General features: G+C 39.7%; 1 protein-coding gene across 4 annotated transcripts in view; it reads left to right on the top strand.

Annotated features, from left to right (window-relative positions):
• Positions 1-15,107, top strand: part of LCOR (ligand dependent nuclear receptor corepressor) — a 95,820-nt gene that overhangs the window by 44,755 nt on the left and 35,958 nt on the right. For all 4 annotated transcript variants that reach the window (XR_014175462.1, XM_081953868.1, XM_081953869.1 and 1 more), the window contains exons 5-6: positions 5,638-5,925; positions 13,424-13,517. Coding sequence is in view for 3 of the 4 variants with exons in the window: in XM_081953868.1 (XP_081809994.1) it covers positions 5,638-5,925; positions 13,424-13,517 (382 nt within the window). In the remaining variant the exon portion in view is untranslated. The remainder of the gene's footprint in view (positions 1-5,637; positions 5,926-13,423; positions 13,518-15,107) is intronic.

Below are 15,107 nucleotides of genomic sequence, written 5' to 3'. Positions count from 1 at the left end.
GGTTGATAGCATTATGTGAGGTTTTAGCATGCAGATTCACAAATTAATAAATATTGCACAAACTGATTTTGTCTTAACTCATCCAAACACTCCATAGAATTCCTGGTGCAATTTTTTTTAACAAAATAGAAACACACTATAAACTGAATATTTGTCTGGGTCTATTTGTGGTGTTACGTAGAACCAGTTTGGTTTAATACTTAAGGCACCAGACTAGAAAGCAGGAAACTGCAAGTTCTTATTCCTGAAAGCTAGCTGGGTAACTTTGGGCCAGTCTCTCTTTCTCAACCCATGGCATCAGGATCAGGCAATTCCATCTCAACCAACGGATCAAGATTCAGTTCTGAAAAAAGTGCATGCATTTTTCCTACACTTCGGGGAAATATACTAGGGGGGGGGAAAGTGGCATTTCCTATTTTGCATACCAAGATGCTTAATCTGCTTTGTTTTCGGAAAAAGAAATAAAGTAATTCTTGGTTAATGTGCACTCATGCTGTGACCAATCAGAGTTACAACAGCACTCAACGAAGAGGAGTTATGGGTCCTCATGGGTACAGCTGTTGCAGCATTTCCATGGCCACATGATTGCAATTCGGGTGTTCAGTAAATGGCTTGTAAGTACAACATTACAGCATCCCACTTTCACATGATTTCCATTTGCAACCTTTACTGCTGTCTTCCAACAAGCATAGTCAATGGGGAAAGTGTCAGGAGGTTCCAAATGGCAATGTTGTGACGGCGGGATGCTGCGACTGCCTCGTGAGGATTGCCTAAGGACAGCAACTAGAACTGCTGCAGCTACCATCAGAAGTTGGCATGGTCACATGACATTGCATCTTATGACTGTGTTGCTTAGTGAGACAGTTTTCTTGTCACAATTGCCATTCGTTCGCAAGGATTACTTGTATTTCCAAGTTCTGCTTATAATAATGTGAGAGGTTGAAATATATACTTATTTAAGACCTACCTTACTTGTTTTCTGATAAATTCCTAGTAGTATTTTCAAGCCTTTAGCACAGGCATGTCCAAAGTGCGGCCCGGGGGCCAAATGTGGCCCTTTTTCAAATTTCAAGCAGCCCGCAGCCTCTTCTCCCCACTGGAGTTATTTGTTTAGTCTTTCATAAAATACTGTATTTTTCGAAGTATAAAGATGCATCTTTTTCCCCTCAAAAAAGAGGCTAAAATCTGGGTGCATCTTATACACTGAATACAGCATTTTTTGCCTCCCAAAACTCTGCTCCCTTCACCAAAATGGCTGTGTATAGCCTTTAGGAGGTTTTCAGAGTGCTCCTGGGGGCTGTGGAGGGCATAAACGAGCAAAAAATGGGCCATTTTTTGCTCAACTTTGCCCCCCCCCAGCCCCCAGGAGCACTCTAGAAGCCTCTTAAAGGCCCTTTAAAAAATAGGCCCATTTTCGTGGGAGAGTGCAAAAACTTTTTTTTTAATTTGCCTCTTCAAAATCTTGGTGCGTCTTATACTCCGAAAAATATGGTAGTTAATTTGCATTTAATGTTAAGGGTTCAAAGAATGTCAGGCTGAATGATCGGCCCCACACATTTTCACCTCACCAAATCTGGCCCTCCTCGCAAAAAGTTTGGACACCCCTGCTTTAGCAGGATACAGTGAAACCTGTTTTTGTTGCTGGTATTGCTGCTGTGTTTTTATCACGTATAGGTTTTCATGTTTCTTCATTTAACTGTAATTTTGTTGTACAGAGTTGAAATTTATAAATGTATATAAAAAAAACAGTAAAAAATAAAATACTGGAAATAATGGGATTGTTAAATGATTGATTTGGCAAAATTGTGACGTTAACTTGTCTACAAGGTAGCAGCACTAATGAATGTCACTCTTAAATGTTAATAAGAAAGAAAAATAATTTGTAGGATTACAAGTAGTCCTTGACTTACGAGTATAATAGAGCCCAACATTTCTGTCATATAGCATGAAAGTCATAAGTCGAGGCACTTCGTAAATCACCCAATTTTCTGACATTTTTTACAGAAGCCATTAAGTGAATGTGAAATTTGTAAAAAAAAGAGCTATTGTTTGCAATGGGTATTTTATGCTGTAAACTGCAAGTAAACGCCCATTTCTGTCAAACAGCATTGTAAATTTTGGTCACTTGACCATGGGAATTGCAAATGGCTATAAATGCAGCCCATTTGCCAAGAACCCAAAATGCAGTCATGTGCCTGTTGGAACTTCGAATGTGGATTATAAGTACCTTTTGGAGGGAGGCATCATAAGTTAGAATGGCTGCGAAGCGATGGTTGTAAGTCGAGGACTACCTGTACTGATAGCAATAGTTTTTACTTAGCACATTTCAAGTATTCACAGCTTATATATTATGTTAGTTATCTTTATGACAGCTCATTAAGTGGGCAAGTCTGGCTAATTCAATCCAGCAGGTTCAATCCATCAAGCATTTCCAGATTTTTTTTTTTTTTTGCATTTAAAATTTTATTAATTTATCAGAATATAAAATACAAAGAAAGTGAAAATATTGGGAGACTTAAGGGAGGGAGAAGGAAGAAGGGGAAGAAGAAAAAAGGCACTGATTTCCGACTCTTTTTAGCACAGTAGAAGAAAATAACTTTTCAGCTTCAACTTTTTACTTTTACACAATATACAGTACTGTGTAAAAGTTGTAGGCAGGTGTGGAAAAAATGCTGTAAACAAAGAATGCTTTCAGAAATATAAATAATAATTGTTTATTTTTGTCAATTTCCAAAATGCAAAGTGAGCGAACAAAAGAAAAATCTAAATCAAATCAATATTTGGTGTGACCACCCTTTGCCTTCAAAACATCAGCAATTCTTCTAGGTAAACTTGCACACAGTTTTTGAAGGAACTCGGCTGGTAGGTTGTTCCAGACATCTTGGAGAACTAACCACAGATCTTCTGTGGATGTAGGCTTTCTCACGTCCTTCTGTCTCTTCATGTAATCCCAGACACACTCGATGATGTTGAGATCAGGACTCTTGTGGGGGCCATGCCATGACTTCCAGTACTTCTTGTTCTTCTTTACGCTGAAGATAGTTCTTAATGACTTTGGCTGTATGCTTGGGACCGTTGTCCAGCTGCAGAACAAATTTGGGGCCAATCATAAGCCTTCCTGATGGTATTGCATGATGGATAGGTATCTGCCTGTATTTCTCAGCATTGAGAACACCATTAATCCTCCAACTCCATTTGCAGAAATACAGCCCCAAACTTCAAGGAACGTCCACCATGCTTCACTGTTGCCTGCAGACACTCATTATTGTACCGCTCTCCAGCCCTTCAACGAACAAATTGCCTTCTGCTACAGCCAAATATTTCAAATTTGGACTCATCAGTCCAGAGCATCTGCTGCCATTTTTCTGCACCCCAGTTCCTATGTTTTTGTGCATACTTTAGTCGCTTGGCCTTGTTCCTATGTCGGAGGTATGGCTTTTTGGCTGCAACTCTTCCATGAAGACCACTTCTGGCCAGACTTCTCCAGACAGTAGATGGGTGTACCTGAGTCCCACCAGTTTCTGCCAGTTCTTAGCTGATGGCACTGCTGGACATCTTCCGATTTCGAAGGATAATAAGCTTGATGTGTCTTTCATCTGCTGCACTAAGTTTCCTTGGCCGACCACTGCGTCTACGATCCTCAAGGTTGCCCGTTTCTTTGTGCTTCTTCAAAAGAGCTTGAACAGCACATCTTGAAACCCCAGTTTGCTTTGAAATCTTTGTCTGGGAGAGACCTTGTTGACGCAGTATAACTACCTTGTGTCTTGTTGCTGTGCTCAATCTTGCCATGACATGAAACTGTCTTTCACAACCTCACCTTGGTAGCAGAGTTTGGCTGTTCCTCACCCAGTTTTAAGCCTCCTACACAGCTGTTTCTGTTTCAGTTCATGACTGGGTTTCAACCTACCTGTGACATTGATGATCATTAGGACCTGTTTGGTATAATTGGTTGATCATACACCTGACTATAATCCTGCAAAATCCCTGACTTTGTGCACGTCTACCTATGAGAACTGATGCTGGTTTGAAGGCAAAGGGTGGTCACACCAAATATTGTTTTGATTTAGATTTTTCTTTTGTTCGCTCACTTTGCATTTTGAAAATTGACAAAAATAAACAATCATTATTTATATGTCTGAAAGCATTTTTTGTTTACAGCATTTTTCACGCCTGCCTAAAACGTTTGCACAGTACTGTATATTAGCCATTTCTATAACAACAAATATATCTAATCAGGAAAACCAAAATCAAAGTCTCATTTTTTTTCATCACAAGCACAAAATCCAGAAGCAATTTCCAAATGGAAACAAAATTAGATATGTTATTTTCTTTGAATAAAGCAATCAATTTAACCATCTCTACTTTTTTTTCCTATTGGAGATGATATATATTTCTGTTTATACTTATTAGTTTTTATAAACTATCATCAATTATATTAAAATTTTCTACACTGTCTTAGCTTGTTTAACCGTAAAGGGGAAAGACATTTCTAACATCAATTTTCAAGCTTTAAACTTTTATTTAAAAATATTTCTAAAATTAATAAAGCCTAATGCATATTTTTTTATTTCTTTCTAAATTCATACTTTCAAATTCAATAATATTTTACAAACTTTAGGAATTACTGAAGCATTTTATATAAAAAAAACATTTTCAGACCCACTTCATGAGCACAAAACTGCATCAAAGCTTTTTTTCAATTACATGTATCAGACTTGTAAAACTTCATCTTAAATCCAATTAACTCATTAAATGTAAGTCACTCCCTCCAGCTTATCCTCATAGAATAAAATCTTTCTTCTCTGGAATGTCTATCAAGTCCCTTTTTCTCAAGGAGTTCTCAACCTTGTTAATATCCATGAAGAAAACGCTCCAAATTTGCCCTCTTGAGAGTTATAGATTTGCTTGGGACATTATCCCGTGAGCCTTTGGCATATAGCGATGTGGCCACATGACCACAGAAAATGTCTTTGGACAATGCCGTTTTCCTTGGCCAAGAAACAAAGATGAGCACTGTGCCCTAGAGTTGGACATGACTGGACAGGGGAACCTTTACCTTGTTTCAGTTGTGCTAAGAGGGTAGTATTTAAACCATCATCATAACAAAGATTGGTATTAGATTTGTATTCCAAAGTTACAGTTAAATCCTTTACATTGTCAGATATTTGTGAAATTGCCTCATGAGGTATAGAAGTTTTCAGTCCTTTTGATTAAACAGTATCATCTATTGGGATCCCAGAAATGTGCCTGACCTTGTGGAATGAGATTCCTCCTCCAGTCCAGGTGCCTTTCACTCTGTTGTCATTTCAGGGTGTTTTGAAGACCAGGCTCTTCATTCAGACTTTAAGCTAGGGTAGTTGCAACCCTTTGCAAGGTTGGCCAGATTTGCCATGTTGTTCATTGTTTTTAATCTGGATTGCACATTATTGTTTATTTTTACTCTGTGAGCCACCTACAATCAACGGATATCAGGGAGCGTCCAGATCAAATAAACAATTAAAATATATGTCAGTCTTGAGCTGGCATTTTAAAATCATTGAACGTGAATCTAAAAATATTTGGATGTAGATTATGAATGTAGGATCCAGATTTTAATTTTTTTCTGAGTATTACTATTTCAAATTTTATGTGTTTTAGATAGTCCCAGGGTCTCAGACCCCAACATTCCTTTAGTGGCCCGCGAGATCATGCAGCGGATGATCCGACAATTTGCTGCTGAATATACCTCAAAAACTAGCTCTACTCAGGACTCCAGTTCGCCCAATAGCACAAAGAACCAAAGCCTGCTGAAAGCATCTCCGGTTGCCTCACCCACTGCAGGTGCAAGAGCTCAAAATCCCGTGCTCAGCAAACTTCTCATGGCTGACCAGGACTCACCCTTGGACCTCACTGTCAGAAAGTCACAGTTGGACCCTAGTGAACAAGGTATGCATGCCACATTTCTGCCTTGTTTTTTGCAGATAGTTACAATATGTTAATCATGAATTGTTAAATGAATGGAAGAATAAGTTACAATTGTGAGATTTGGGAAATGTCTGCCCCAGCAGATTGGCCCATGGTACAGGAGATCTCAAATTCTGTTCTCTTCCCCCAAATCTTTGAGTGAGATGGCTATATTGGGAAAGCTGTTTCTGCTTTGTCATTTAACGTTGAAAGCATTGAAGATCTATGTAATGTCAGAGATGAAACCACATTTCAAAATACCAGAACCTCTGCTGAACTTTAGAAATAATGAATTTTTTTCATTCCTTATGCTTCTGCAATCCAATAGTTTTCTTTTCATGTTGATGGTAGTAGTATTTACGCAATAGCTGGCCCCGATCAATATTTACCTGTAGCTTTGCCTATACTCCTTTTAAAAGTAAAACTTCATTTTTATGACAAATTGGGCATGTAAACAATTTTTTAAAATTTATTTGTTTATTGGTGGAATTTGTATGGTGCCCAAATTCATAACACCTCTTCGCTGTAAAACAGTTTGAAAGAGTACATATCTTAGGGGCCATAGATCCCTGGGGAGATGCTATTCCAGATGGTATGCATTGCAACAGAAAAGGCTCACTTCCTAGATCCTATAATGACATTGTTTAATCAATGGAATCCAATGCATGCTAACATTATCAAATTGAACACAATTGGCAGACATCAACAGGAGACAGATGATAGACACTATGCCACTGAATAGCTTCATAGATAATAACCAGCACCTTGAATTGTATTCTGAGGCCCACTTGTAACCAGGATAGCTCAGAAAGCCAAGGGATTACATGGACATACTGTGGCATGCCCATAGTTCCCCATGTTGTCACATTCTGAACCATCTGCAGCTTCGTATTTGGTCGTTAGTGGCAGCTCCCCATATTGAGATAGTCCATATGTCAGGTGATCAGAGTTTGAATAACTTCCAAGGCCCTCGTGATCCAGAAACTGGTGCAATTGATGTACAAGATGAATCTGTGTAAACACTTTCCTGATCACAGTTATCAATTGCTTTTCCGAGTAGGAGCTCTGAGTCTAGAAAGACTTTTGAATTGCTTGACTAGCAAAGTGCAATGCCATTCAGAACTAAAGATGGAAAGTCTCCTGTTCCATTGATTCAAATACAGTTGCTTGGTCTTTCTAGGACTCCGCCTGAATCTGTTTCTCCCCATCCATACCTCCAGCCTCTAGGCATCTTGATCTCTTCCACTGGTCTCACACTGATATTAAAGAAGGGTCAGAGATTGTGTCCTATGACAGTTGGCATGTCAGAGACGATGGTTCAATATCATTCCTTCAAGGCATAGCCTTGCCAGCAAGTATGCTAATGAAAAGAAGAAAGCCAACAATCACTTTGTTCTCTATTTTTACTTTGGGCAAAAGGTGCAAGGTTGTTGAAGCAATGTTTTTCTTTCAGAATATTTAGATTGAGAAAACCCTTGCTTGAAATTTCATAAGTAAGATGTTTCCTTACTTATGGTTTCCTACTCCTAGTCTAGTTAAGGAATACTATTTTTAAAATTCCAGAAATGGCTGAATAAAACACCAGGAAGAAGCAGAAACAGCAAGGGTAGAGACTCGTGAAGAACAAGTGTTATAATCCCTTATTGTGGAGACTGATAAAGATAAAGACAAGTTTTATTTCCTGAGTATTGGGTTAGATTGAGAGCAAGATGCAAGTGAACGTGCATTGAACTTGAGAAAGGACATAATGAAAAGCTTCAGTTTTTAGGCTGAGTTTAGCTGAGGGAGAGTGACAGAGAAGCAGACTTTGTGTTTGTGTTTGTGTTACAATTTACAGTATATTCACCCAATTCTCAGAAAGTCTGAGTAGCTTACAGTAGAAATATACCATAGTAAACTTATAAATTGTATCAATTTACTTTTTTACTTAATCTGATGTGAAACAGTTTGGAAATAGCTTGGTCATACACATTAAAAACTGCATTTTTAAAGCTCTCTGAAAATGTTGGAAGGCGTGGATGGTTGCATATCTGGTGATGCAGTGTTCCAAAGCCATTACAGAGAAGAGGTGAACCTCCAGTCCCTGAAGTTGGCCCTCCTGCAATGACGTGATCCTCCACAAATACTTTTCCTATAAGTGCTTAGTGGTTAGGCCTATTCTGCCTGAAGAAACCGGTCACAAAAATATTGAGGCCCTGAGCACATAGGCCTTTAAAAGTGATAGAAAGGAGTTTGAATTGCACTAGGCTGCGCTTCAAATCTACCTGGACGTGTCAGTTATTGCAATCTGTCCAGGCAACTAAGGAAGCAGTAAACTTTGCCTGTAGAACACCATTAAAATAGAAACTAAGAAGGCAAGCAACTGGCAGCCTTCTTAGCTCCTGTTTTAATGGTGTTCTACAGGCAAAGTTTAGTGCTGCCTTAATTGTCTAGACTGCTGCGTATTGTAATAGCTGAATCTTCCAGGTAGACTTGAATGGCAGCTCAATGTAGAGCACTTTAGAAGAATACAGCTGAGTGACGAGAAGGACATGAGTGACTATAAGTAGGGCCACCTGATCCAGGAAAAGTGGTAAGAGAGAATGTTAAGAGCAATGTACTGTTGCTCTTCCTTGGTAGAGAAACTGAAGATTTTAATTGACCATCTGGTGATATTAACAAATTATATATTTATATAAATGGATCTCATTATCCATTCTTTCAGTTCCTGCAGTTACGTGACTGATTAAAAAAACATTCACGAAAAACATTTCATGTACCTTTAAGTTTGACATGTTCTGTTTTCGAGTATTTTTGTGTGCTTTTCACATGTACAAAATTGAGGATGGGCTTTTGTGCATGCACAGAGATTGTTTTTCAAGGTTTTGTTATCCATTGTTTTGCTATCTATGGATAGGCTGGAATGAAACCCCTTGAAAAGTCATTTCTTACTTAGTAATCACCCACACCATTTGCAGATGTCAGAGGCAAAGTATGTATTGCTAAGATGATGTGAGTTTCTTTTAACTACCAATTGTTTGAGTAATTATTAAATCAGAACACATTGACAATATAAAAGTTTGTGAGTGTTACTTAGCTATGTAAGAAAATATCTGCAATAAGCTTCTTCATTAGTGTGCTAAAGATAGTGTGGCTGTCACTTAGCATAGCAACAATTTTGATCTGAATTGGTTAGAAAATGAAAAGCTTGAATTTTTACTCTATTTCACAAAGCAAAACTTGCAAACATAATCTTAGATATGGACATTTATAACTACAGTAATAGAAGTGTGCATTTTGAGTGGATGTAGAGATTCATTACTCAGATAATTATTATTCCCTCTTATTGCTTCTTTAGTTTGTAATAGGGTTTTTTAAAACAAAGTTATGCATTTCCTAAAAGTTATTATTCTTAACTTAGCATTCCCAGGAGATTTTCCATGGAGTTAGTTTAGAGAAATATGTTTCACTACTTGGGAAAATCCTAGAAAAAAGAATAAAGCAGTGGATTTGCAAGCACTTAGGAAGGATCTATATGATTTCTATAACCATCATTTCATTTAAACAAAGGTTGTTAAACAAATCATAATGGTTTTTTTTTTCTTTTAACAAAGTGACTAAATCCATAGATCAAGAGAATGCTATGGATGTAATGTATCTAGACTTCAGTAGGACATTCGGTGAAATTGATCAGAGCCACCTTCTTATTAAAATAGGACAATGTGGGATGGGTGGTCCCACTACTAAATGAATTTGCAATTGACTGAACAACTACCTGAGGTGTGGCCCTTAATTAATATACATCTAAGTGGAGTAAGGAATGAAATAAGATACTTCAGGATTTATAATGGATCAAGTGCTCTTCAAAATATTTATAAATTACTTAGAAGTAGTGATGCTCAGTAAATTTACAGATATTACAAATTTGGGGTCAGCGAAGGATTGCCAATGCCTCAAAAGACAAACTCAGAATTCAAAAGGATCTTGTTAGACTTGAACATTGAACCAACAAAATGCAATTCAGTGGTAAGAAATGTAGTGTTCTGAAATTATATAGAAAATGCGGAATATAGAGATACAAGATAAATGGTACCTGGTTCAGCAGTTGTACCTGTGAGGAGGACTGCATTAAATATGAACTGCTGCAGCTACCAAGAGTGAATTCAGTCTTGGGCTGTATCAACATTCCCTATTTTTGGAGTATAAGATGCACCTTTCTTCTCCCCCCCCCCCCCCCAAGAGAGGGTGAAAATCTGGGTGCGTCTTATACTCCGAATGTAGTCGTCTGGTGAAGGGGGAGGTGAAGCGGGCACTGTGCAGGAGGCAAGGCATAAGACAAGGTGGCTCGCCACTTGGACTCCCGCTTCTCCAGACAACCCAGTCGGAGGGCAGTCGGCTTCTGCTTCTGGCCTTGGAGGAATACAAGCCCCATTTTTACAATTATGGAGGAAATAAAGCATTTCAGGCACCGGGCCATCCCTGCAGCCTGGAACCACCCACCACCTGAAACACTCTTTTTCCTCCGCAAATGCAAAAATGGGACTTGCATTGCTCCTGGCCAGATCCATCTCCCCGGCCAGGAGCAGAAGCTGACTGCCCTCTGACTGAGTTGTCTGGAGAAGGAGGAGGCCAAGCAGCAAGCCATCTTGCCTTACGCCTCTTACACAATGCCCGCTTCACCTGTCCCTTCTCAGACAGTTCCAGGCAGCCGAGATCACCACACTGCCACCTGAAAATGCTGTTATTGCGTTATCTGTTTATTGCTGCTATTGCACCCTGCTACTGTATCTCTCCTGCATGACAGATCTGGGCAGATTTGGGGGGAGGGGTGGATGGAAGAGGACCAATCTCCTCTCCACGAAGGCTATTCTCAGGATGCTAGATCTCCACTTTCTCTCCGGAAAAAGCTATTGGCATTGTTTGGATTTTGGCTACTGAAAGAAGCACAGGATGGAAAGGAAACTTTGGAATCCGGCAGGTGCCAGGCTCCAGGGAGACTCCCGACCCGGCGCTCCCACATTCTGAAGTTTCCATTCCATGCTTCTTTCACTAGCCAAAATCCCAACTATGCTAATAGCTTTTTCCGGAGAGAAAGTGGAGAGCTAGCATCCTGAGAAAAGTTTTCATGCAGAGGACATTGGTCCTCTTCCCTTGCTGCACCCCCCACCCAAATCCCGCCAGTTCTGTTATGCAGCAAAGAGATACGGTAGCTGGGCTCAATAGCAGCAGTAGCAATAAGCACTGCATGACAGATCCGGAGGAATTGGGGTGGGGGTGGGGGGGTGGAGCAAGGGAAGAGGACCAATCTCCTCTACACGAAGGCTTTTCTCAGGATGCTAGATCTCCACTTGGTCTCCAGAAAAAGCTATTGACATCGTCAGAATCTTGGCTACTGAAAGAAGCGCAGGATGGAAAGGAAATTTTTGGAATGCGGCAGGTGCCAGGCTCCAGGGAGACTCCTGACCCAGCGCTTCTGCATTCCAAAGTTTCCTTTCCATCCCGCACTTCTTCCATTAGCCAAAATCCCAACGATGCCAATAGCTTTTTCCGGAGAGAAAGTGGAGATCTAGCATCCTGAGAAAAGTCTTCATGCAGAGGAGATTGGCCCTCTTCCCTTGCTGCACCTCCCACCCCAATCCTCCCAATCCTCTCTCATGCAGTGCTTATGCTACCGCTGCTATTGCGCCCCCTACTGTATCTCTTTGCTGCATGACAGATCCGGGCAGATTTGGGGGCGGTACAACAAGGGAAGAGGACCAATCTCCTCTGCATGAAGGCTTTTCTCAGGACACTAGATCTCCACTTTTTCTCTGGGAAAAGCTATTGGCATCATTGGGATCTTGGCTAGTGGAAGAAGCGTGGGATGGCAAGGAAACTTTGAAATGCAGGAGCCCCGGATCGGGAGTCTCCCTGGAGCCTGGCACCTGCTTTTGCCCCAAGATTAAGGAAGTGGGGTTACGAAGAGGGCTGTGAACAAGCCTGGTTGTTCAAGGAGGCAGCCTTGCAGGGTCATTTCCTTTATGCTTCCCTTTTGCCGCTCAGGCGCCACTGCGAGGAACCATTAATCCAAATTGAAGGGATCACCACCCCTCCTCATCCAATGGACCATTCCCTGTCAAGCACAGCAGCAGCCATTCAGCAGCCCCCACATGTCTTTCCCTCCTCACTGAAGAGAAGAAGTGAGACGACTGCCGCTCCTTGGGCCAAGTGGCTCACCATCACTGCCAGTCTGAGAGAGGGGGGGGGGAATAAAGCGCGGAGAGAGATGTTTAGTCCTGCCCTGCCGTGGGAGGGGTAGAGAAAAGTGGATTTGAGATCAATAAATGCCTTACTCTTTAAGAAGATCAAACCTCCACGCGTCACATTTTTGCCCTCCTTGGCCCCCAGAAGCACTTTGCAGGCCTCCCAAACTCTCATGCCCCATTTTTCACAAAAAACGGGGCCTGCAGAAGCTTTGGGATGCCTGCAGAGTGTTCCTGGGAGCTGGGGAGGACAAAAACCTTTTAAAAAAATTTACCTCTTCAAAATCTTGGTACGTGTTATATTTCGGTGCGTCTTATACTCCGAAAAATACGGTAAATTCAATGCCAAAATTGCAGAAAATGATAGTTCTGCTCTATGCTGCATCAGGCTACTTTGGAATATTGTACCCAGTTTTGATTGCCACAATAAAAAAAAAGGGTGCGGAGAAACTGGAAAGAGTGCAGAAAAGAGCAGTGTGCTGGTGAACGGCTTGGAGGCTAAATCATAAGAATGGTTAAAATAATTGACTGTATTTAGCTTGGATAAGAAAAGATGAAGAGTAGACATAACAGCAGTATTTCTATATTTGTAGGGCTGTCATGGGGAAAAATGTGGATTTATTCCCCATACTGCCCAAGGGGAGGACAGAAACCAATAAGTGACACTTTACAGAGATAAGGAGGAATTTCCTGACTATGAGAGAGCTGTTGAGTAATGGAACAGCAGCATGGGTGCTCCATTACTGGTTTGACAGCCATTTGTCTAAGATGGTCCAAGGATTTCTGCCCTTCGCAAGTCAGACTAGAACTTCTCCAAGGTTCTTTTAAATCTATGATTCTACGCTTCTAAGTAATTTTAATTGAAAATCATATGGGGAAGAAATGGTTAGCCAGTCTCCATGTCTAAAGTCTCAAAATATTTTCCACATCTTCCTAGGATGTAGCCTGTTCATGTAGACCTTGCACAATTAACATTTTTGGCTAGAAATATTTATACTAATTGAAAAGCTTTTCAACTTTGCTAGCAAAAATATTGGAAGGCTTTGCTTTTGGATTTTATTTGCTAAACTTTAGAATATAAAAATATGTTACAAACATATAAAAATACTTACTGATGTGCTAAGATACTTCAAAGCAAAGTTCAGGAAGAGTCATTGAATTGAACCTAGATTAACAGGTTACGACCTTAATAGGTTTTCAAATATGTGTTTGGTTTTCCCATTCTTTCCCATTCTCAAATTACACTCATGTTGTTACAGACGGAGTACTTGATCTGTCCACTAAGAAAAGTCCTTGTGCAGGCAACACCTCCTTGAGCCATTCACCTGGCTGCTCTGCTACTCCTGGGAATGGGTAAGAGAAAGTCTTAATATTTTTGCTCACACCTAATGTTTGGGGTGTAATTGAAGTCACCTGCTTGTGATAGGTTGAGTTTTTCATTTTGGGGATTATTAATTAATTTAATTTCTTATTTCCAATGTTCAGCTATAAATTCAAGGGAAATAATCAGTCTTTCTGTTGAATATAGACATCGGGTTTTTTTAGCTTTTAAAGTCTAAATTTATATCCAATGATTAACACCCACAGACTTGATGCAAAAGCACTTAGGCCATTATTATGCTTAAAAACCTACCAAGAATTGTGTGAGGCACTAATTGCGTGAACTTTGACTTGAAGCTGTACAAATTACTTAGGTTCCATTTAAAAACTATGTACATTTATATTATCATAGCAACTCTATAAAGTTTATATTATTATTATTGCAGTTACAGAATTCCTAAATGCAAGTAGTCAACTTACAACCAGGTGACTGTTTGAAATTACAATGGCACTGAATAAAGAGACTTATGGCTGATCCTCACACTTATGACTGTTGCAGCATCCCCCAGTCGTGTGACCAAAATTCAGATGCTTGGCAATGATTGTTGTGTCATAAGGTCACATGATCACCATTTGCGACCTTCCCAGATAGCTTCTATCAAGCAAAATCAATAGCAGAAGCCAGATTAATATAACAACTACATGATTAATTTAAGAATAATCTGATTTACTTAACAACTGCAATTTCAGTTAACAACCATGGCTCTTTTAGGTTGTAAAATCTGACATGACTCATTTAACAATTGCCTTGCTTAGCAACAGAAATTCTGGTCCTAATTGTGGTTTTAAGGCAAGAACTTCCTGTATAGATCATTTATAGATATACTATTATTCCTCCATATGAACTGTTCATAGAGGGCCTGCTGCAATTTTTAGAGGATCTTCAGATAAGTTTCCTGCCATCATCTTTGGAGTAGTGGATTCTGCTTTTCACAATTAATATGGCTACTACAAAGTTTTCATGTGGAAAACAGTGATATAAATTGAAGACAGAATGTAGCAACCATTATCATAATACATTATCCCGAGTACAAAGACAATACATAACTTAGTTTATCTGCCATCGAAAACCTTGTTGAGAGGAAACATGTCAGTGAGCTTAAATCGCCTGTCATAGGAGGTTTAATTGGTTTTACTGCACACTGCAGAGAATTGATTCTTTTAGTCCCTTTCAACTCTACAATTCTTTTGAGTCTGAAATGAAGGTTAGACTTTTGATCCTCAGCAGCTATCTACAACCATGTTGTTGATGGTTCTGTCAGCTTGGGTTATTAAGGCTCTAAAATCTCTGCAGACTCCTGTAACAGACCACGTGAGGTGGGCTGAATAACTGAGCCAGGTCTCATTTTTTAATAGATTGAAATGTTAATAGCTGATAGTTTCGGTAATTTAACATAAACCAATCAAGAATGCTTAATATTAATGAACACAGTGTTTGGACAAGGGTGCCAAAGCAAACTAGTGGGTGAAGAATTGTACAAAATTTGTTAAAGATATAGGCAAAGAGGAGAAATAAACCTTTATTATAACATAGTATTGTCATCGCACTAGTTTCTTACGATT

The sequence above is a fragment of the Natrix helvetica genome (assembly GCF_964273705.1).
Source record: "Natrix helvetica genome assembly, chromosome: 5".
In the NCBI taxonomy this organism is placed as follows: Eukaryota; Metazoa; Chordata; class Lepidosauria; order Squamata; family Natricidae; genus Natrix; species Natrix helvetica.
The sequence above is the reverse complement of the archived record's forward strand: the minus strand, read 5'-3'. Positions and strand labels throughout refer to the sequence as shown.